The sequence below is a fragment of the Arvicanthis niloticus genome, chromosome 23 (genome assembly GCF_011762505.2).
Source record: "Arvicanthis niloticus isolate mArvNil1 chromosome 23, mArvNil1.pat.X, whole genome shotgun sequence".
Lineage (NCBI taxonomy): Eukaryota > Metazoa > Chordata > Mammalia > Rodentia > Muridae > Arvicanthis > Arvicanthis niloticus.
The window spans coordinates 35,132,652-35,154,934 of NC_133430.1; the positions used below are offsets into that span (position 1 = coordinate 35,132,652).

At 44.9% G+C, this 22,283-nt stretch overlaps 1 protein-coding gene across 3 annotated transcripts in view; it reads right to left on the bottom strand.

Moving 5' to 3' along the window:
• Window positions 1-22,283, bottom strand: part of Smoc1 (SPARC related modular calcium binding 1) — a 148,778-nt gene that overhangs the window by 16,877 nt on the left and 109,618 nt on the right. For 2 of the 3 annotated variants that reach the window (XM_076921821.1, XM_076921819.1), the window contains exons 6-8: window positions 15,191-15,280; window positions 13,178-13,258; window positions 257-449 (exon numbers count right to left, since the gene is read on the bottom strand). In XM_076921821.1, coding sequence (XP_076777936.1) covers window positions 257-449; window positions 13,178-13,258; window positions 15,191-15,280 — 364 coding nt within the window. The remainder of the gene's footprint in view (window positions 1-256; window positions 450-13,177; window positions 13,259-15,190; window positions 15,281-22,283) is intronic. The other variant, XM_076921820.1, reaches the window with a different exon arrangement.

A 22,283-nucleotide genomic window follows, 5' to 3' on the forward strand; every position in this document is an offset into this window, starting at 1 on the left:
GACACATAAGCTTTTCATCAGGGAACTGGGGTTGAGAAAGATTAAGAAGGTTTCTAAGGTCCACAAATCGGTGGTCAGAATTCAGGTCCCCAGGCACTTCTGCTAGGCCCTCATCTGCTTTGGAAAGGAGACCTTAGTCTCCCATGACTTGATTCTGTGAGAAGTAGGGCAACAAAAACCAAAAACAAACAAACAAAGGCAGAATAACCAGATGCTAGCTGGTCCCTGTGTCCCAGGATGCTCTGAGCAGGCTTACCGTGTGGAAGTCCCAGGCAATGGGCGCCCTGTGTCCACTAAGACACACCAACAGTAACCCGTGGATTGGTGGCATTGCACTGGCTTATAGAGCCCACCAGGAGCACACTCGGGGATCACAATGCCCTCTCGGGGATTCTGCCGGGCCTCTTCCAGGGCGCTCTGTCTTTCCTGGTCACAAGAATGGACTTTCTCTGTAAGAGAAATAATAATAATTGGTGACAATTATTCCTCCTCCTGTCCAGAATCCATAATAAAAAGCCAGGACCAGGCCTGGCCCCAAAAACCGATGAATGATCCCAGACATCCACGTCTTGCATGCTGCCAAGGTGAAAGCCCCAGAGGTCCAACCAAAGCCTCCCTATGGCTGTCTATACTGCCAGAGACTCATCAGCACTTTCACCACAGAGGCCCTCTGTAGCAACAAGCCAGCCAGGACATCAGGGATACTCTGAGCTGAGCGTGCTCCAGAGCTGGAATGATCCTCCACTTTCAGAGTTGTCCCTGACGACATGCTGACATGCCGGCTACAGGCTGCAGGAGAGGCAGGCAGTAGTCCGACTGCCCTGCATGTGAATGCTGAAATGCTTATGCAAGGGGGACACTTCCTAGTCCAGGCATGGCAGGACAGAGCCACAGGCCACCCCCCTTGTGCAGGGTAATGTTCCATACCCCGAATGAAAGAGAAGCAAGAGCCAGCCCTGATTGCTTTCACCCTCCAACCCAGGGAGACAAAGAAAGCTAGTGGGTTTGAGTATACTATTCACTGATGTTCTCATTAGACAGGAGCAGAAACAAGGGAGGCCGAAAGGTATCTGTAGCCAGCAGCTTCAGGAACACGTGAACGTGTCCAAGTAGCCAAGCCAACTCTCTCCAGACCCAGGCCCAGACAGACACAGTAACTGTGGCCCTATGCCAGGTGTACCCACTCACAAAAGCCCCACACCTATCGGACCCTTTCCTAGAAAACCCTGCTCGTAAATCACCCTCTCTTCCTGATTTTTTTTTCCTTTCTTTGTTTTGCTTTGGGCTTTATTTGGGGAGTAGGCGATGTTATTGTTTGATTTTAATTTTTTTTGTTTAATTGTTTAAAAAAAAATAAAGTGTAGCATTTGCTTCTTTATCACAGGCAACGTTTTAAAAAGAAAATCTGTACAGCCCATATGGCCCCTAAAGTTAACCCCTCCACCTTCCTTAGATCTTGGCAGGCAAACACCAACACAACTTCAAGGGGATTGCACCAGGGGCTTGGGATAGATCTCTCAGATCCAGTTTGGTAGCCTCGGTCCCCCCCTCCCCTCATATTTCATGCCATGAAAGAGCTGACAAAGAAACAAAGGGAGAGGAAAGCAGCTTTTACTGGCACCACGCTTGTGTAACGACCTCTGACAGGGGCTTTAAATTAAGACCCCCTAGGCCAGCCTCTCCAGCCATAAATCAGACTACTGCAGATGCAAGGGGAAGAGGAGGAACACCTCCCCCTTTTCCAGGGCAGCCGGATGGTGAACCTAACTTCACACCACAGTGGGCCTGAGAACTGGAGAAGCTGGGGCAGGAGTAGGGCTGGAAGAAAAGCTGACGGGGGCTTGGACCCTGTGGATAGAGAGTTCTGGAAATCCTTCAGTTTCTATGACCACCTATGGAGAGGTAAACCATAAAGACAGTGAAGCTCTCAAATCTAGAAAAAGGCAGTGTAGTCACGTTACTGTCCACTCTGAAGGTCTGGTGCCCTGTAAAGAAAATCCTGTGATGACAGAACAGCTGGACAGGCAAGGTGGGCTACTTCTGTAGGTGAAGTGTCTACCACAGAAGCAAGAGGACTTCCGGTCAGATCTGCAGCATACGGATAAGGAGCCTGGCATAGGCACCACAATTCCATAACCGCACTGACTGGTGGAACAGACTGATGCAGGGGGATCCCTGAGGCTCACCGGCCAGCCATCCCCGATGAGCTCCACATTCAGAGAGACACTGTCTCATGTAGACTCTGACTTTTGTGGGTTTTAACTCACTAAAGAACAGTGTGGTGAGGCTGGAGAAGAAGCCTGGGCCTTTGTAAGGTTTGCAGCTTCTGCTTGCACTTTCAATGAGCCCCACGAGCACGTAAGTGCTCTTACATATTCTCTGCCCTGCTGAAGGAGCAGAGAGAAATGGTTTGGTCTGCTAGCGACATGACACAGGTCATCTTGGATGTTCCAGCCCCGACCTGTCCTCCACTTGGATGAGCCCAGGAGTCAATTCATGTAAAACTCGTGAGACAGCCATTCTATCAAACAGACAGAATAAATTATTTTTCTGATACTCTAGTAGGTTTGGGCTAGCTTGTTATATAACAACGGATACAAAATCTCTAGCTAGAGCTGCTGGACTCTTTGTCACTTTAAGCCAAGGGGATTCTTGTAGCCCCTGCAAGCCCTTCAGTCAGCACCCCAGATTTCATACAGACACTGATGGGTAAGTTCCAGGGAGTAGAGACTCATTTACATATCTAATATCTAATATATAATATATATATATATATATGTGTGTGTGTGTGTGTGTGTGTGTGTGTGTGTGTGTATATTTAAAGCAAAAATGGCCAACAAACATAAACATTATAGGATCCAGGGTATTCTAACTTTCAGGTTATTTACTTCAAGCGAAAGACAGGCTAAGAGAAGAGACAGAGGAGGAAGCGAAAAGTTTCTGGGTAATCAACACCTAAATACATTTTAAAGTCATCAGCAACCAGTTAGCTGACCTTACTGTGATGACAGAAAACAGGAATTTCATGGTGGGAAAAGTAGATACAGAGAAGGTGGAGGGGGTTGTTGTCAAAGAGGGACTATATCCCTCAAGGTTCTCCAGAAACACACTCACACAAACACACAGATACACACACACACACACACACACACACACACACACACAGATACACACACACACACACCAATACCACACACATACAAACACAAACAAATGCACACATTTAAACACACACTCACACAGCCTCTCTCTCTCTCTCTCTCTCTCTCTCTCTCTCTCTCTCTCACACACACACACACACACACAGACACACACACACACACACACACACACACACACACACACCAAGAGGAAGATTTTAAGGACTAGGCTTATGAATTAGGGAGATGGCAAGTCTAAACTCTGCAGTCAAGCCAGTGAGGTAGAAACTACAGGTAAGCAAGAAGAAGCAGCCTTGAGTCTTGGATCAATATGGCTCCTACACCTAAATGACAAAAAAGCAGGACTTCCCTCCAGGCAGAATTTTTCTTCTTAAGTCTTGGAACTGATTGCATAAGGCTGGCCCACACTGTGCAAAGTAATCCACCTTAAGTAAAAGCAACTGTGGATGTTCACATGACAATAGCTAGGTAATGTTGGGCCAGACAACAGAGCCATTTGCTCATCCAAATGGACGTACTAAAGGAAGTAAAGCATCATAAGAACTTCAGGAGAGATGAGACAAATACCTAGAGAAACTAAGGAGTCATGTGGTAGAAAATATCTAGAATCCCAACACGGGGCAGGGATGGAGGGAGCAGGGGAGCTAAAGAAGAAAGATCAGGAGTTTGAAGCTAGCCTGGGCTACATAATGAGATCCTATCTCAAAAACACAAACAAAAACCTGCAGGCTGGAAGGATGGCCTGGCCAAGGATGTTGTCTCTCTGGATAAAGACCTAGTGGTTCTTTAAAGGAGCCTCTTTGGCCCTCCTGAGAGAGTTCCTATGTTGTTGCAATAGACAATAAGAGACAGAGGGATACTAACAGGGCTTGGGACTGTCCTGAGAGAGGAGGACCCTGCATGAGATTGTGGATGACAAAAGAATTCTAGGGCTCGGAGGACGCTAAAAAGGAAGTGTGGGGGGCTCATGTGAGCCAGGGCTGATAAATAGATATATACTTAGTCTGATACCATATCAGGCTCTGAGAAGGCCAGGAAATTTCTGAGAATTCTATGATCCATTAGGAAGAACTAGCCATGATGTGTCAGTCTCTCCTCATTCAAGGTCTTTCTCTGTCCCTGAAGCTATCTCTGAGGACTCCTCAGTGGAATGAGACCAAGGAGCAGCATGGCCCCTGCTGAGAGTATGTGGCCTTTAGCCTTTGTACCCTGACTCTACCAACTGTAAGTGCTTCCGGGTTAGGGCTTCATCACCTCCTTCCTGCCCACCAACGTCACCACCCCCATCTCTGGTTTGCTTCTCCCTCAGAGAACCATGGACTCTCACGGAGAAAAAAAAAATCCATAAAAGGTGTTTAGTCCAAGAATTTTCTTCTCGCCAACTCTCCAGAGATGGGGCTGACGAACACAGAACAGGCACAAGCCAGTGGGTAGGAGACTGCAGGGGCTGGAACAAGAGTCTCTGACCACAACTCCTCCTGGAAATGCTACTCTCAACCCTCAGCCCCTGGAGACTACATTTTCTTCTGGGGGCAAACATCAATAAATGATGACTCAGCCTGGGGAAATGAGGGGAGCTTGCTCACATTCATTGCAAAAGAGATCATCTCGTCGGGCCAAGGATATTAAGGAAAACACTGGCCTCGTATCAGCAACAATGACCTTGAAACTTCTTCACATACCTCCTGCCCAAGGCATCTCTTATCAAAAATGAATAAAATGCTGAACGATAATACACAATAACAAACCATACATTTAAAAAATTTTTTTTCTAAATAGTGACATGAAATTCCAGAGGCATTGTAAGGCACGGTGTAGCTCCCACAGCAGGCTTCTCCAGATCTGAGAACACAGGGGGGTCTGGTACTGGGGCTACCTTAGGGCAGTCTACTGGCTAAGAATCTGGTGGAGAGGCAGAATGCAGGAGAAGGTTCTGGGCTTTAAGGCCCTGCCTTTACTATTATTGAAAGGGCTGGTGTGGGAACCGGAGGTGTGGTGCCAAGGGGAGGGCCAGATAGAGTCATAATCTTTAGGAATGATTTACAGAACATCACTGAGCCACCCTTTCTGTTTATGCAGCCACATGGAGTTTTGGCACCTATGGCTTCAAGTCATTTATATGAATAGGTTATTTTTCTTACTGTGGACTTTGTAATTTTTTTTTCAAAAGGGGCTAAGTGCCCCCTCAGAGGATAATTTTTCCAAGAACCTTTCACCGTTGGGTTTTCCATCACCTCTGTCAGTGAGGGCCACTTGGCCAGAGCCGATTCCCAGCTCTCCATATTGTGTGTCTTGGAGTCATCTGCGTGGCTTTAAGAGCCCCACAGGGAGAGTCCATGGAGCTACTGCTCCAAGCTCCCTTCAGAACAAAAGACAGGCCATCAGCTAAGAAAAGGAAAGACCCAGAGGAGAGACCCTGCTGGGGCAGGGAAAAAGCAAAAAGCCATCTACTAACAGAATCAAGTCACCCTCTGGTTGTTCAAACCAGGATAGAGGTGGAAAATCAGAGACAGAATTTGCACCGATTTAATAAAGACACCTCTTCCATTGCAATAGACTTTTTTCATCCCTATCTTAAAAACAAACAAACAAAAAAACAAACAAACAAACAAAACCCTTTCTCTGCAAAGTATGTCACAAACAGAAGTGAAAAAATGATGTCATCCCTCATACAAGCCTTGAGAAGGACTTTAAAGAATGCTCTGGGGGACGCACCCTATCCCATGAGCCAACTAGTTAAGAAAGGGTCACCTTTAGCTCTGTCCCAGAGGGAGATGTTGGGGTGCTATATAATCTCAACTAGCTGGCTGTTCCCCAAAAAGAGAAGGAACTTGGACCGTTCAGATGGAATGCTCCAGAAGCAGAAGACAGGGTTAAGGAGACCTGGGCTTCCACGGCCCTGCAACAGAAGCAATGATGTGTCTGTCACTCAACTCCTGTGCACTTTACCCAAGGGACTTACACAGAAGATTCCACTCATGTCAACAGCGGTCAGAACAGAGGCAGTGTAGCATGGCAGCCAGGAGCATAGCCTTTGGGTTTCTCCCACTTAGTTCTTGATCTTGAGTCTCAAGGTTCCTTACCTGTACAAGCAGAGTAGCTCCTACATGTACCCCACAAGGTGTTTATGATAAGATGAGAATTAAGTTGTAGCTCAGTGGTAAGGGGCTTATTTAGCATGTATAAGGCATTGATTTAGATACCTGACTCCTCAAAGTAAAGGTACAATATTCACCCTGGTGCTACAGTGAAGTGGACAGTGGTAACCGCTGTTAAAATTAACCAGTCTAAGGTGGCAGTGTCCTCAATTCCATGTGGAGTATATCCAATCTTCTTGTTCCTATGTTTAACATGGCTCCTCAATTGGCCTGTAATGGCTGACCAAGGACCAGGTTACAGAAGCAGTCTGCCCTGGTACATACAAGGTATACAGTTCAGAGGACATTTATATGTATCCCTCTAGCTCTCTGTTGTGAATGGGCCTGGTGCTGTTTGTATTTTTGATGTTAATTCTCCTCTTCTGGGAGGAGCTGTGGAAGAGTCTGTATGCTTTTTACAATAGCCTCCAGAACTTAAAAGAAAAGAAATCACCGACAAACTGCTTGTCCCTGATATAATGTGAAGCACATCACTGATCCTGCCTTTGGGACACTACTAGCCAATGGCTAGCCCGTTCTTACATGCTCACTGTGTTGTTTTCTGACCATCTGAGGCTTAGTGCCTCATAAGTTCTGATGGGCTTAGAACCCTGCATGAGTTCTCGCTAGCTGGACTCTTGTTTTCTCATTGCAAAGTCAGTGGTGGTGTGGGAAGCTTCCCGCTCCCACGCCTATGCTACTCCCTCTACTAGTCCACACACTTGTAGTTAGACAGAGGAACGGGCATACCTTCCCAGACTTCCAGCTCAAGTCACTGGAAGCTGAGAACCAGGAAGAGGCAGATTCACGGGCAAGCATTTCCCTGTACCTCATACTTCCTTAGGATACTGTTATGTGGCCTGCTGTGCCTCTGAGAAGTTCCATCTTCAGGCAGAACTAACATCCCATACATATCCCCCCCCCCCCGCGCTGGCTGAGGGCAGCTCTCCCCCAGGGGTAAACGTGCCATAAGGATGAAGCATCATGGGTGAAGAGGAATAAGGAAACAGTACAACCATCCTGTGTAAATAGAACCTAAAATGGCCAAGCATGGCTCACCATGGTCTGACGTGGTAAACACCCACTTCCTACATAGACAGATGGTGAGCTCTTGGGAAGAGGTGGGGGATTTCTTCTGGGATAGATTGCCCCAATTTAGCACATAAACATCTTTTCTCTCAACTTCCCTCACCCCAAAGCATCACTAGCTCCACTGACTAATGCCACAAAGCCAAGAGAGATACCCTTTCCTCCAAAGGACTAGGAAATACTCCACAGGAGTTCTGTAGTGGCAGGTACCAGGAATCAGTACCCTGGCTTCTTCCCAGCTATTCTTGGTAATTTCATTGACCCTACCTGCAGGCTCTGTACCAGACCAAAATACAGAAAATTCAACTTCAAGCAACGGAAGTAGAAAAGATATAGACAAAGGGAAAAGATAAAAGTGAGTTTCTTAAAAATTTGTCAAAATGAAGTATGCCTTTACTCCCTCCCCTCGGAACACTAATACTGTATGTGAGGTGATAAGCTTCACAGCCTGCTTCCTTGCAAAGTCATTTTTACACACATAAAGGAGGCTCTCAGACTAAAGCCAAGGTCATCACTGACTTTCAGAAGCTCGGGATGAATCAGTTAGAGTACCTAGGCAGGCTCTTTTAGGCAGCTTAACAACTGAGGACAAAAGGAACATAGTGGGCCCTGGTTTTGCTGTGGAACATCAAACCGCACATGAAACTCACTTCTGGAAACAAGACTTTTACAGGCAAAGGAAGTCCCAGAGGCTGAATCCTATGGCCACATGACTCCCATCCCATCGCTACAAGCAGACAATGGGGTGACAGAGTAAGGTAACCAAGAAAGGCAGTGTTAGAGCAAAGTAAAGCTGGACCATAGGTCTTTCTCTGAGGCCTCCAAATAACAATCACCTTTCCTCTCAGCAAAAGATAAAAAAACCAAACAACAACAACAAAAAGGACAAAGTCTTTGTTGCCAGAGGAACGTCCTGGGAAGAACCACATGGCCTCATCCTCATCTCAATTCTATTGGCCATTATGGATTGAAGTATCTTCATGAGCTCAAAGGGCAGATAGCCTAGGTCAGTTACCAAGTGTGTTTTCATATAGATATTTTAAACGCACACAAGCCCGGGCCAGTCCTAGTTTCTAATGCTGGTAGATTACTCATTCTTCCTCCCAATCACGTCATGTGTGAGATTCCAGGTGGCTGTGGGGTATTTGCTTACAAGGCTACCACTGGTTTCCTTGCAAGCTGTTTATTTTTCCAGCCTCAGGTCATTACATCAGCCCACGGTTTCCAGTTGGGCAAAGAGTAGAAATTTGTGGGGGTGGGGAACCAGCCAGAAGGTGTCATTGCCTCCGTGACCCCAAACCCCAGTCATAACAGCTACTCCAGAAGAAACTTCCTGCGTGGAATCAACTGTGGCAAATGGCCCAGAAGCCTGCCTAGAAGAACAATGTTGCGCCCAAATGAGTAAGAGCAAGAATACTGTCCACCTACATGCCTGGGACATGCGTATGAGCCTTGAGCTAACACGGACATTCTCTGCAAAAAAGAAACGGGACTCTTGATTCATTGCAAAATGTCAAAGAAATGCGTTTCCACTTTGAGTCCCTAATGGCGGCTCTGTCTCCAGGGAACAGAATAAGGTGCTTCATCTACAGACACATGCATGCTGGTCACTGAGATAGGGATAAAGGGGGTTAGGATTTAAATCCTGGGGCTAGGTTCTGATGCCTTCTTGCAGTCCCTGATTATATCAAGAAAGAGTTTTGTAGAAAAGACAAACAGAATGGAAAGGGAAAGATACGCATGCGAAAACAAAAGCAGAGGGTATAGGTGCTAGCCTAAGCTCCCAGGGCAAAGGAAACATGTTGGAGCCTTGGAGCATCACCATGGCACACAAAGAACATGGTGGCCATGTCCATGACCCTAGTTTCTAGAAGAGGAAGCACAGTGTTTTGCCAAATAGAAACAAAAAGACACAAATCATAAAGAGATTTTTTTTTAAAAAAAGACTAAAAGTATCTTCATATAGTCAGCTCAGAACCTGGGGATGAAATGAAGGGTTAGATGAAGCCTACTTCTTGTTATCTTCTCTCTTTACCTTCTTCTATAAATAGAGATGACTTAAACATATTTTAAATGCTAGGTATTTTAAGAAATGTCACAATACCTAACTCTGGATTAAAAAAAAAAAAAAAAAAAAAAAGGAAGAAAGAAATTCAGCAGGAGTTCATATTTCCTTGAAAAAGCAGCAGAGACTCTGGCCAACACTCCTCTAGGACATGCTGCTCCCAAGGTCTGGGGTGTCAGCTGACCAGGAACATCATCTTCCCAGATACAGAAAGTTCTCCCGGAGCCACGGATGCTTGTAAACGAGACATATGAGGGAGGTGGACATAAAGCAGAGGACCAGAAAGGCAAACCTGGATATGCTGAACTTGCCAAGGACTCAAAAGGCCACAGCAGCCATGTGAGCACATGGGAAAGCTTTCCAGAAAGGGCCAGAACTTCCAGCAGGGGAGACTGGATACAACGTCTGCGGGCAAGTGTGTGTCATGTTATTGCACAACTTCAGGCGCCCAATGGAACCTTTCCAACATCAACAGTCCCCAGGCCAGAAAACAAACCTGGCGTCACAGGGTCTGAGTGTGAAAAAGGGATGTTTGGGGTGTAAAAGAAACTGGAATTGCTTTTTTTTTTCTTCTGAGAGAAGGCTGAGAAGATGAGCTCTCATCCAGGCATACTCCACAGAGTCTGACTCCGACCTCCCCGTGCATGTGGCAAAGTTCACCTGAACAGAGAGTCTTCCATTAAAGTCTAACGAAATGCCATCTCAGGTGTTTAACTTTAATGTTCCAGTCCTCACTAAAAGCCGATTGGCCGGACTCACATTCTCATCAAAGGATGTCTAACTAACTCAGTCTAACTCATCATTAACTGAATGTGCCAACATTTGAGAATGAGCTAGCACAATGCAATAAAGGCATTCCACCAAAGCAGCTTTGCTTTGTTATTTTAAAATCATTTACGGTAAGCCTATGTGCCCAGAATTATGTGCCTAAAACTGAAGCTACACAAAATGCCGAAGGGCAGTAACCTCATTTTACATATAAGGAAAGGAAGACTCAGAATTTGACTGGCTGCCCCAGGCAAGGAGAGCCAGTCTTGGAAACCAGGTCTGCATGTCTGTCTGATTCCAAAGCCTCTGCTTTGACCAGTATGTGGTTTGTGTATAAAAGATTCCCTGCCCCACTGCCTAAAAATCCAGACCTCAGGATGCTTCCTTGACCACCAGCTGCGAGAGCATGCACCAGAACAGGATGGTAAGACTTGTGAATGGTGAGCGGATCAAGTCTTGTGAGTGCCCAGGAGTCCCTGTGATGGTGCAGGCTCACCTGGAACATCACGGAGTATCTCAGGAGCCGCAGATCCTACTTCTGCTTGGTCTATGAAGGGGCCCAAAAACTTGGGTGAGACAATCTCGGCCCACATACCTCCCACTCCTGTCATATTCAATTACGTACACCAGGGAACAGAAAATTTCCTTTGTGAAAGATCATAAAGTAAATATTTTTAAGTTTGACAAGCCACATAAGCTTTGTGACAGCTATCTAAGCTTATTCTTGCGACGGCAAATGGCCATAAGCAGCACAGAGATGAATGAGTGTCACGGGGTCCTAATAAAACCTTATTTGCAAAAACAGTCAAGTGGTTTGGCCACTTGTTATCTGCTACACCCTCTTGTAGAACGGTGTCTTTTATACCTGATTCCATCAATAAGATTCCTTTAGTCTGCCTAGGTGACGATGACAAAGAATATTCTAGTTTGCTAAGAAAATACTAAAACATCAAAGCCTAATAATTTTCTTTGATCTATTTCTTCCAAAGAACAGTTAGCTCTCCTGCAAGTATCCTGTACTATATACTAACCTTATAGAGTCAATGGCTACGAAAACTAAAGGTAGCTAGATCACTACAACAAGAAGAAGATGGGTGTCCTTGCCTAGAAACCATTCCTCAACATGACCCTATCATGATACAAACTACGTAAACCAACAGGGGTGGCAATCAGAGCTTAATATCATGACTTTATTACAGCTCTGAAAGACAGGTGCCACTAGCTTCCTCTACCCTAACCACAACAAGCACTGTCATTGGTTAAAGTGTGGTGGACACATCTGTAATCTTAGCACTCAGGAGGTTGAGGTAAGAGAACTTTTGAGTTCCTGGCTACTCCAGGCTATATATCATGACACTATCTCAAAAATCAAGGGTTGAAGATTTCGATCAATGGTAGAATGCCCACATAGCATGCACAGGGTCATGGCATGCATAGCACCCAAAAACAAAATGCCATCATGTTATTGTTACCAACAATGTAAATAATAATAATAATGTATGAATATACTTACAATTCATCATTTAGCCAGGTATCGGTCAAGAAACACACAGACATTAACTCAGTGAACCTTTTGAAGGACAGACCACGATCTTACTCTACAGTTAAGAAATGATTTTTATCTGATTACAGTCACTCAATGTGTGTTAGAATCAAGATATGCACCTAGATTTTGCCAATTCCAAAGCCTGTGCTTTAACTGATGAACTATTCTGTTATACTCTAGCCCAAGAGGGCTCACACAGCCTCCTTCATGTCCTCATCCCACACTTCCATCTCATATCCAGTAGTAAGTCAGTCACACGAAGAAATACTGACCAGCCCAAGCCTTACAGAAAGCCCACCACTGTGTTGTAGATTCACCTCTGTCTCACACCCTGGACTGTAGTCTCCATGATACCACCTGTATCTACCATCTGTAGTACAGAGCCGGCACACAAGTAAAGTAGAGGTGCCAATGATAGCACACCCATGCACTGATCAGTGCTCACACTAAACTCTGCCTGTCCCTTTAATGGTGAGAATCCTTTGTTCATAGCCCTAGCCACCAACAAGGGAAGCATAGGGCTACATTAAATTCAGCCTACAACATAAATTATACTAAGTGATACTTCTCATAATGGTATCTTAAGTGAAAGTATGAGTCTCCCTGCCAGTGACACAGTTCTGATTTGCTATGACCTTTCCTGCTGGTGAATACTGAATCTTTATTGGTGGCCAGTGAACTTGGTTGAGTCTAATTTCTGTAGGCATCAAATACTGTTTTAAGTAAAACGTGACTACTGTTCAAAATGTATCATGTCTGTACCATCACATTCCCAAGACCTCAAAAGGTCAGCTCAGAAGGGGCGTGACAACAAGCAGTTTAAAATCTCAAAACGGAGGAACTAAGTCTGTTGGGCCTGAAGTCCAATTTCCATATGTCCAGTCTGCTTCTTTCAAATTCCCCTGCATGGCATTCAGAAAGGCAACCCAAATATTAAGACATATTAACAAATGTTGTCATCCAAACAGATTAACTGCTCAGAGAAGCTGATCCTGGGTATGGTAAAAGAAGAAAAATAAAAACCAGAAGGGGCTAATTCATCTGATCTCCTTATGTTATAGCTGTAGAAAATGAAGATAATACAAATTAAATGGCTCATGGAAAACTTGACAGAATGGCACAACCCCAGCACACAGGAGGCTGGGGTGGAAAGGGCGCTGGTTTGAGACTGGCTTGGGCTACATAATGAGACTCTGTCTTAGAAAGGGAATCAGGGAGAAAACAGAAGAGGAAGCAGTGGAGGAGTAAGGTTGGGGGTGAAAGGAGGAGGAGGAAGGTAAGGCAGATGGGAGAGGGGAAAAGGAAACAAAGAGAAGAAAAACAAGCCCACATGATAAAAAGTCACAGAACAACTATGGGGCACCAAGGGACAGAGGGTGAACTCATATATAATTCAAGGAAGGTTATTTACCTGAATTTCTTACATTGGTGTTATTCAACTTAGAGTCTTTGATTACCAAATGCTTGATCCATAAGGTGGGGGCTGTGATTTCTAGAAAAAAACAAGAAAGAGAGAATGAATGTGCATATGTGGGCAAAGAGAAATATACAACATAGAATGTAACCCAGATTTATAATAAGCTTTTTAGAAGCCTAGGCATTAAAGCTTCCACTATCTCCCTCTTGGCATATCAACCCCATCCCAATGCCAACACACTCTCTCTTCCTTGTGACGGAAGTGCTTCTGCCAATCGGTTTTTAAGAGACAACTAAGGCATCCTGTGCTGGGACCCGGAGTGGTCAGAGTCCAGAGGCACCAAGCCACTCCATCAAGGAATAAAAATATTATCCCAGGAGGTGAGGAACATGGGCCAAGCCAAGTCCCTCTCAGCTGCTTCCCTGGGAGAAGATTTAAAGGGGATTAATCAACAAAGGAATGCCAAACACACCACAGAGACCATTTTAGAGGAAACAGCTGAACCACCGGCAGATTCAGGCTGCAGAGCCTCTGCTCCTTGTGGGGAAGGGACTGAGTTGTGCACATATTGTGACCCCTTGTCACAGTCAGTTGGAACACACGCCAGGTACCTTCATCTAGGGCACCCCAAGGTAGCTGCAGGCTCTCAGTAGGCTATGGTGTGAAAATCGTGCGGGGTCACCCAAACATACTTTGCAGTAACCCGATATTATATAACAGCACCAAGATGGTCTCCCCAGATGTCAGCATCTATATCCCCTACTTAAACCCCTAAGACTCATACTTTCTAATGACAAAGGAGGGTGTTTGTGAATCATAGAGAGCCAACTTTCAGTTCTCACTGAGCTGCGCCTACCCTAGGAGCATCCCTAGTCATGAGGCTTGGCTTTGTTGAATTTCTCTGTTCCTCTGTCCAATGATCCAGGTACACTCAGCAGAGGACTGGTAAAATCTTGCTATGTGATGTATTCTGAATGTTGAACTTCACTGTCAAGCTTTCTGGAAACCTTACTCTCCCTGTATACAGGGATCTAGAGCATTCGGTTAAGTCCCCACAGAATAGAAGCCCAAGTACCTTTACCTTGAGCAGCAGCCGTGCTTCTGTGCCCCAGCTCCTCCAATTCACTCCCCTTGCCTCCTAGAACCCCTGATCTTGACTTGGTCACCATCTACTTACCTAGAATGTGTCCCCCAAATGTCTTAACTCAACTCTCCCAAATCCCCATTCCCTACCCCAGTCAGCCCCACTCCCCAATCACGTTCTCCTGCTTCTCTAACGGTGGACCAAAACCCACACCTTCCCCTCCTTGCTCCTGGCCAGTCCTTGATGCCTCGAACACCCCAATTCCTTCCTTCTCCTCAAAAGCTTTAGCTATGACCCACATCTTCACTACTCTTCCCAGAACAAAAAAAGAGTCATCTTTTTTTCCATACATGTCTATCACAGGGAAGACCAGGACCACAGAACTCAGTTCATGAAGCTCTCTCGTGGTTGTCATGAGAGCAAGACTGACATTCATATACCTCCTCTTCATCCCACAAGGACCCCACACTGCTCTAGGCACAGAGTACAGTTGCAAGTGCTGAGTCACGTGCTGAAGAGACGCCCCCAGTCTCACTGCCTTTCCCACCATGACTCCCTGGTCTTGGCATCTGGGAGGGTCTGTCTAAACCATGTTTTTGTTGGACATTGGGCTACAGGCAGGAAGCCTGAGAATAGAAGGCCATTCCAGAAGTAGACAGTGTGTACTAATTGCTTGGAGGCTTCACATTTTTTAAAGGTTAGGACAACCCAACTTGGTTTACACTGGGAAAATTTGAAATTAAAAACTAAAATATTAATAATAATAATAATGGAACTTAAACAAACATGTAAGGCTAATACCTTGCCCAAATCTGAAATTAAAAAAAAAAATGAAGCTTAAACAAACATGGAAAGCTAATATCTTGCCCAATTCTAAACATGAATGACGAGACTAAGATTAGGAGCTAATATGGCGGGCTTACCATCTCCATCGAACACAGGCTGGGTCTCCATCGTGGGCGTGGGTTTAGAGCCATCATCTGAATTGAGGGTTAAAAAGAAACGAAAGGAGACTACCATTATTGAGGTAAATACTATCTACTCTCAGAACTGTTGGATGGTTGGGGTTTGTACAAGGCCAAAGAAAAAGGGAAAGGAAGAAGAGAGAGCAGGGGAGCAGAGCCGGACAGAGACAACAATAAAGCAAATCCAGGTGTGAGCTCATCCCAGGGACTCACAAGGAGCTAGTTCTCATGGCAACGGAGGCCCCTTTCTCATAAACCTGAAGATGCTGTAGGAATCTCCCAGCCCATCCCCCACACCACAGCAGAACAGGGCAGGAAGCTGCTCCCCCAGCCTCCCTGAGCTTTGTCTAGGTAGGTTGGGTTAACGCTGGCAGCCCCATGGCCTGAAAGCTTGTCTTCACTTTCTTCCTTGTCCTCCAGTACAAGGTAAGCAGGTTAGAAACTTTCCTAATGGCCCTGGTTAGCTTAGACCAGGGTGCTACTTCCTTCTATACAACTAGCTGTCTCTCCATCCTTGCCTTAACCAAAGAAGATAAGAAGCATATCTCTTTCTCCAGCATGCTGGAGAAAATCAGCCTCCCTGTGAGCATTTACACTGTGGAACAGCACACTCTGAAATTCCCAGCAGCAGGCTGGTGAGTAGGATGGGAAACAACCTGGGAAGTTGCTGAGATCGCTTTGATATTTCTCTCACAACTGATGAGAGCAGGGTGCTTCAAGTCACAAAGTCCCAGGGCTTATCACTCAAGACCCTTGGCAGCTCTTTCTGCAGAGCAAGAACTCCATGCATCAGGAGTTAGTGCAGAATTTGTTTATTTTCCTGGCACGACTCTGCTTTTATCAAGGCTCAAGACCCTCAGCTTAGAGGAGCATTTTGCAACTGTTTTCATTGTTGCCCATTTAAAGAGTATTTTTAGACGATTTTCTCCAGTCACTGCCTAAGAAAATTTTAATAGATAGATGAAAATAAACATTCCTGTACCATGTACACCCATTTGTACTGTATATGTGAAAAGGGTATGTTTTTCTCAATCCCTGAGAAACCATTCCACTACCACCCCCCAGAAAAGGGGAAGGGAGTTATCTTTGTTCATCTTGAGAATAGTTTAGAGGTTTTTCTTTGTTTTTTTCCCACATGGGAGGAGAAAGGTGGAGAGCTATTGTCTCAGCCAGTTTGATGATTACACACCATTGTTCCCCTCCCAAGACCCCCCAGAGATCATTTGGAATGAAACACTGTATCCCCTGAGCGTTAGCTAGGAAGGCTAGCTAGAAATTAGAAGGCTAGCTCTCAGATGATCTGTGAGACACCAATCAGACCACCAATAGTAACAGGTCCCCTCCTTCCAGGGCTCCGGTACTTTCAGTAATTTCCCCGAATCTTATCAGAGAAGGGAGAGAAAACAACTCTGATCTCTTGTTGGTGTCAACCCTCAGAGATCCACATCGTCCCCCGGGATACTGAGGCCAGCAGGCTGACAATGCTGTGACACCTGACCCTGTATCACTGCCATGTGCTGACACCAAGACCCAAATCTCACTGGGGCCAGAGCCATGCGGGACTATCCAACAATCATCCCAAGAAATGAAACAGCAGAAAGTGATGCTCACACTCCGGTGTGCTGACTATCTGATTTGCCCCAAGCTGGATCCCTAATGGACATCTTTTGGTGTCAACCGTGTGAGCTTGATTTGGAAGTCACTGAGAGAGAATAAACACCAAAAAGAATCACACAATGTTATGTTTTAAAAGAACCTCACTTCTCTGGCTCTAACAACATCTCCTTCCGCTGAATTCAACACAAGCCCCTGAATGGAGTCTCCTGGTGCCTGCACTGTACATTTGGTCCAGTCACTTCTGTCAGATGCAGAAGTCAGTGTGAACAAGTTCAGCTGCAGTGTACTCCATCACATCCCCACAGGGTGGCTTCACCTTAGGAGCCTTGAGCACTCGCAAAGGAGAAGCAAGAGGTCAACAGTGAGGTCCAAACCCAACAGCTCAAGTAATATTTCATATTTGATGTAGGCGTTAAAATGTCTTTATGAGAACTACCTCTCTCTGGAGCGAAATAACTAAAAGTAGTCTTCCTCTTTCTCCTGGCATCCAGATGAAAGCCTGGGCTGGCCACCTGGTCTATCCATCAGCAGAGAAGACCTGTGGAGAGCGTGGAGGTCTTTCTGGGGAAGATCTGCACTTGTGGTGCTTGGGGAGCTCCATGGATTTGCTCAGACGTTGGTACAGAAGCCCACAGAGCATGAAGCTGAGGCAGGGGGCTGAGTCGTCCTGCTGGGCAGGGTCACTGAGGGTGAAGAGATACAGCTGCTCTGTACAGGGAGGCTTTAGATGGAAAGCTTTATGAAGTGAGAAAAGTCAAGGTACCCTGCTGCCAGGAGCCACCTGTGAAATCCAGCACACCCCAAAGCCAGGAAGCCAAGCCAAATCCAACGGGCCCTCTAACCATCATCTCCGGGCACCTGGGCATCTGGCTCCTGACCTAGCAAATAAGAACTTCTTCTTTTTTTTTTTTTTTTTTTTAATAAACATAGGTTCAAGGCTTGGGTCCAAGGTCCACAGCAGTTCTGCTTCCTGGCAAACCTTGGAGAAGCACCAGGCCACACACTGGGCCCTGGATTCTACATGTACTGTTGGCTTTCTGATTCCTAGTGGGACCTTACACTGGCCCTCGTTTATATCCATACATTGCCTAACCTAAACTCATCACTTTATTTCTCTGGGTAGCACTATCCTCTGTAAACAAGATGTCTGCATACTAAGCTGCAGGACAGAGGCACTCTATAGGTGTGGGTAACTCAAACATACTCTTAAAGGAGCCATTTTCTCCAGGAGTCCTAACCATCTTATTCACATTACTTACTTTTAAGACTGAATTTATGAATTAAGTTGCTATCATTTTAATATTGAGTAAACCATATATTTCAATAAAATGACAACCTTATTTTAAAACTAAGCAAAATATTTTAATAAGCATTTCATACACACACACAAGACATAGAGAGAGAAGTAAAAACACACAAGACATAGAAGTAAAAACACACTAATCATATTCAATGCCACTCATCATTAGGAAAGACACCGTTATGCACGAAGGATGAACATGGTGCTATTTGCCTGTGATCCCAACATTTGTAAATCAGAGGCAAGAGGAGTTCTACAAGTTCAAGGGTAGCCCGTGTTACTTAGTGAATTTCAGACCAGTCAGGGTTACACAGTAAGTTCCGGTCTCAAACAAACAAACCAAAAACCTCACGAGATACAACTAAGTACTCAGAAGAATGACTAAAATAGAGGACAGACAATACCAAGTGTTGACAAGGATCTGAAGAAAGTGGAACCCTCTCTTCACTGTTACTGGAATCATACAACTGGCAGACACTTTGAAGAATAATTTGACAATTTCATTTAAAAAAAAAAAATACAAATTAAGGTTTCAACTCCCAACTTCCACTCCTAGGAATTTATGAAGGAGAAATAAAAACATATACTCAGAAAGGCACATACACAAATGTGGCAGCATTGCTCAAATACAGCGGGTTCTAATTTGGACTTTTCTGTGTATGTATTTACTTGTTGGAAGAGTAAGGTACATGAATGCCGTGGTACCTGAGTAGAAGTCACAGGATAACTTACGGGTCTGTTCTCTCCTCCACCATGGAGTTCCAGGGATTTAACCTGGGTTGTAGATTTGGTGGCAAGCCCTTTAACCCACTGAGCCATCTCACCAAAAAGCCTCAGAGGTTTAAGCAACCAAATGTCTATCAACTGGTAAATGGATAAATTATATGTCCATATAAAGGAATACTAGTTAGCATTAGATAGGAATAAATAACGAAAACATAAAAATGTATATCTGACACCCTTCAAAAACATACTAAGTGGAAGACAGATGCAACTGTTTCCTATAATAACACCACATTTATACAGCACAGATTTACAAAAGTAAGTGTCCTGGAAGGCAACCTGCTCCGTGAGTGCTGAGGCAGAGGTTGAGAGAGAATAGACTATAAACAGCCTAAAAGTTCTATCAGGAGGTGACAGAGTTTTCTCTGGTAACAGTTGTATGATTCTAGGAATTTGCTAAATTCATTGGACTTTACATTTACAATGAGTGAGGTTGTTTATTTTTCTAGTATGTAAGTTACATTTCAATAAAAGCTCTTTGAACTAAAATGAAGTGCCAAAGTCACCAGCAAAAAATTCATCCAGCAGTGGCGGCTAGGTCACTGCAACAGGGGTTAATTCAGAGAGAGAGAACTTGTCCACATGTTTTAAAGAAAAATATATCTGAGTCCCACTTTACTTGTGTGTGTGATACTTTCGTGCCTGGGGCTTATTCTGGATGATTTTTTTTACCTCAAATAGTAAGATTTTTATTTCTCCTTAACACCCAAACACTCTTCCAGAGCACAGAGGAGAGAACAGTGTGGAAAGGAAGGTTCCAAAGATTATAAATCCCTTATAGAAAGGAGAAAAAATACATATTTGAAAATAAAAATAAACAAATAAATAAGGCAAATGAGAGAATTTCTCAAGTGTGACGCTAAGACCAGCAACCATAATCCCATTATCGTAGTTTGTGATGCTTGGTTTCTGGCCCATGGCTTTCCTCCTCTGGCTGCACCATCAGCCAGGGAAGAGAAAGCCATCAGACAGATGAAAGACGTGAATCTCAGTGCAAGTCAGGCCTCAGAGGCAGTGAGCAGCTTTGAAAACTGCCCAGACCCTGAGCCACCACATTTGGCTTTCCAAGGTTGCCCAGCCCCCAGCCATGCCTTGTCCTTGCAGGTGCGGCCCCTGCATGAGATCTGGGAGCCTATAAAGGCAGTGTGTGTGTGTGTGTGTGTGTGTGTGTGTGTGTGTGTGTGTGCATAGAGAAGGCCTGGCCCAGGCACAGACAGCTGGAAGTCACTTCGACCCCCGATGACACTGTTCAAAGCCTCCTCTGTTTGGCTTTTTGATTTCTGATTGACATTCGCTGGCGAGGGGAGATAAATGCTGGCCTGAAGACAATGCTGATCTGCTCTGACTATTCTCAAGGAAAGACTTTTCAGAATAACAAACAAAACAAAACCCCCAAAACATTGGTGTGCTTAAGGGACTGAATAGAGCCCAAGAGATCCAGGGAAGCAGGCTGGCCCTTTGAAGGGGCTGGCAAGTCCATTGAGGAGTTAATTGTCTGGGTGTACAATGAGTTTATTCTGACCACATACAAAGACCTTTCTCTTCCAGGTCCCTTCAAAAGCAAGTGTGTCAAAGGGTCGCAGGAGGAATCTGTATTAATGGCATCTCTTGGGGTTTTCTGAGGTGGAGTGTGAGCAATAAGAATATAAATAAATAAATAAATAAATAAATAAATAAATAACTAGCCAGTGGTCCCCACCCCCAACCTGAGATTTAGAAGGTTCCTCAACAAGCCCATGTTCCCTCAGATTCTTGAACTCATCTCAAACCACATCAACCACTGTGACACTCCCTTATATTCTTTGATGACACCACTTTCCATCTTTTATGGGATTAAACCGATGCCTGAGAGGACAACAAAGTTCTTGCTTTGGAAGGAACCAGATCTGTGTGATTCAGGGTGGAGTACGGAAGTCCCGGTGACTTCTTTGAGCAGCATGTTTGCAAAAGTCTCTTAAGACGCTATCCCGGGCCACTCCAAGAGGATGGAATGCTTGCTAACCCCAGCATCTCCTGAAACGCATGGCTCCTGGTTAAGGAGGCTCTTAAGCGGGCTGAAAGCTGACCAGTGAAGACACCCGAAGCTCACTCCTAAGCAAGAGGTCCATGTTTCACAGCTGTTTCTACCCACCTGCACACTTCTTCTTCAACGTAAGAACAAGCGCAAAGCTGGCTTTTGCAAGCATTTTCCCCTCATCAAGTCATGCATTCCTCTGAATAAGAGCAACAACCTGAGGCTAGCTAGGAATGCAGATGACGGATAGACAAAAAGGAAGAGAAGTTGAAGAGAAAAAGAGAAGGGGGAGGAGGAGGGAGAGGAAGATAGAGCAAGAGGCACCTGTAGCACATGAATCCGTTAAAGACTGGATTCACACAGAACTCAACTAACTTCTTTAAAATGCCTTATTGTGAAAAGATGTGTTTAAGTTTACACAAATACAATGTCACATTCTACTTTATACAGAGGGTTTGACCATGAGTGAATACGAATGACTGGAATTATGTATGTTCAGAAGGATAGATCAAAATCAAGAAGCTGATATGGGCACCTTCTATCTTACCCAGACCCCAGCAGTTTCACACACACACACACACACACACACCTATTCATGTGTCTACAGCTCTGAATCATTTTGCCCATGTACAGATTCATGTCACATCACTGTCATACAGAACTACCCCATCTCCACAGAGGCTCCCATAGGTCTCTTCTTTATGGTCACACTTTCCGTCCCGTCCACCCTATTCTCACCTGGCGACTCCTTGCTTGCTCTCTATTTCTATAATCTTGCCATTTCTAAGTTGGCATTGTGTAGTATCTAATCTCTTGGGATAGGCCGTGTGTGTGTGTGTGTGTGTGTGTGTGTGTGTGTGTGTGTGTGTGTGTATACACTTTGCACAATGCCCTTGAGACCTTTCCAAGTTCCAGCATACACTGAGTGTCATCTGCGGTACAGGTGCGACACGGCTCATTTCGATTGCTGAAGGACATTTGGGTTGTCCCTATTTTGACATCATAGATAAAGCTGCCATATATGACTTATGAGTTATTTGTGTGGCTGTCTTCATCTCATAAAATAACGTTCTAGAATATAATTGATAAATTTGAGTCAAGTATATGCTTCAATTTTCTTTTTAACAGAAGCTTTCAGTCAGTCAGGCAGGGTGGCTCACGCCTCTAATGCCAGCACTTAGAAGGGCAAAGCCATAGAGCCATGAGTTTAGGATTTAGCCCGAATGACCCAGACTGTCAGGGGAATAAAGGAAAGGAGAGACAGGGGGAAGGGGAGAGCTAGGGAGATGAGAGAGGAAGTGAAGGAGGTGGGGATTTCCAGAGCATTTCCCATCTTG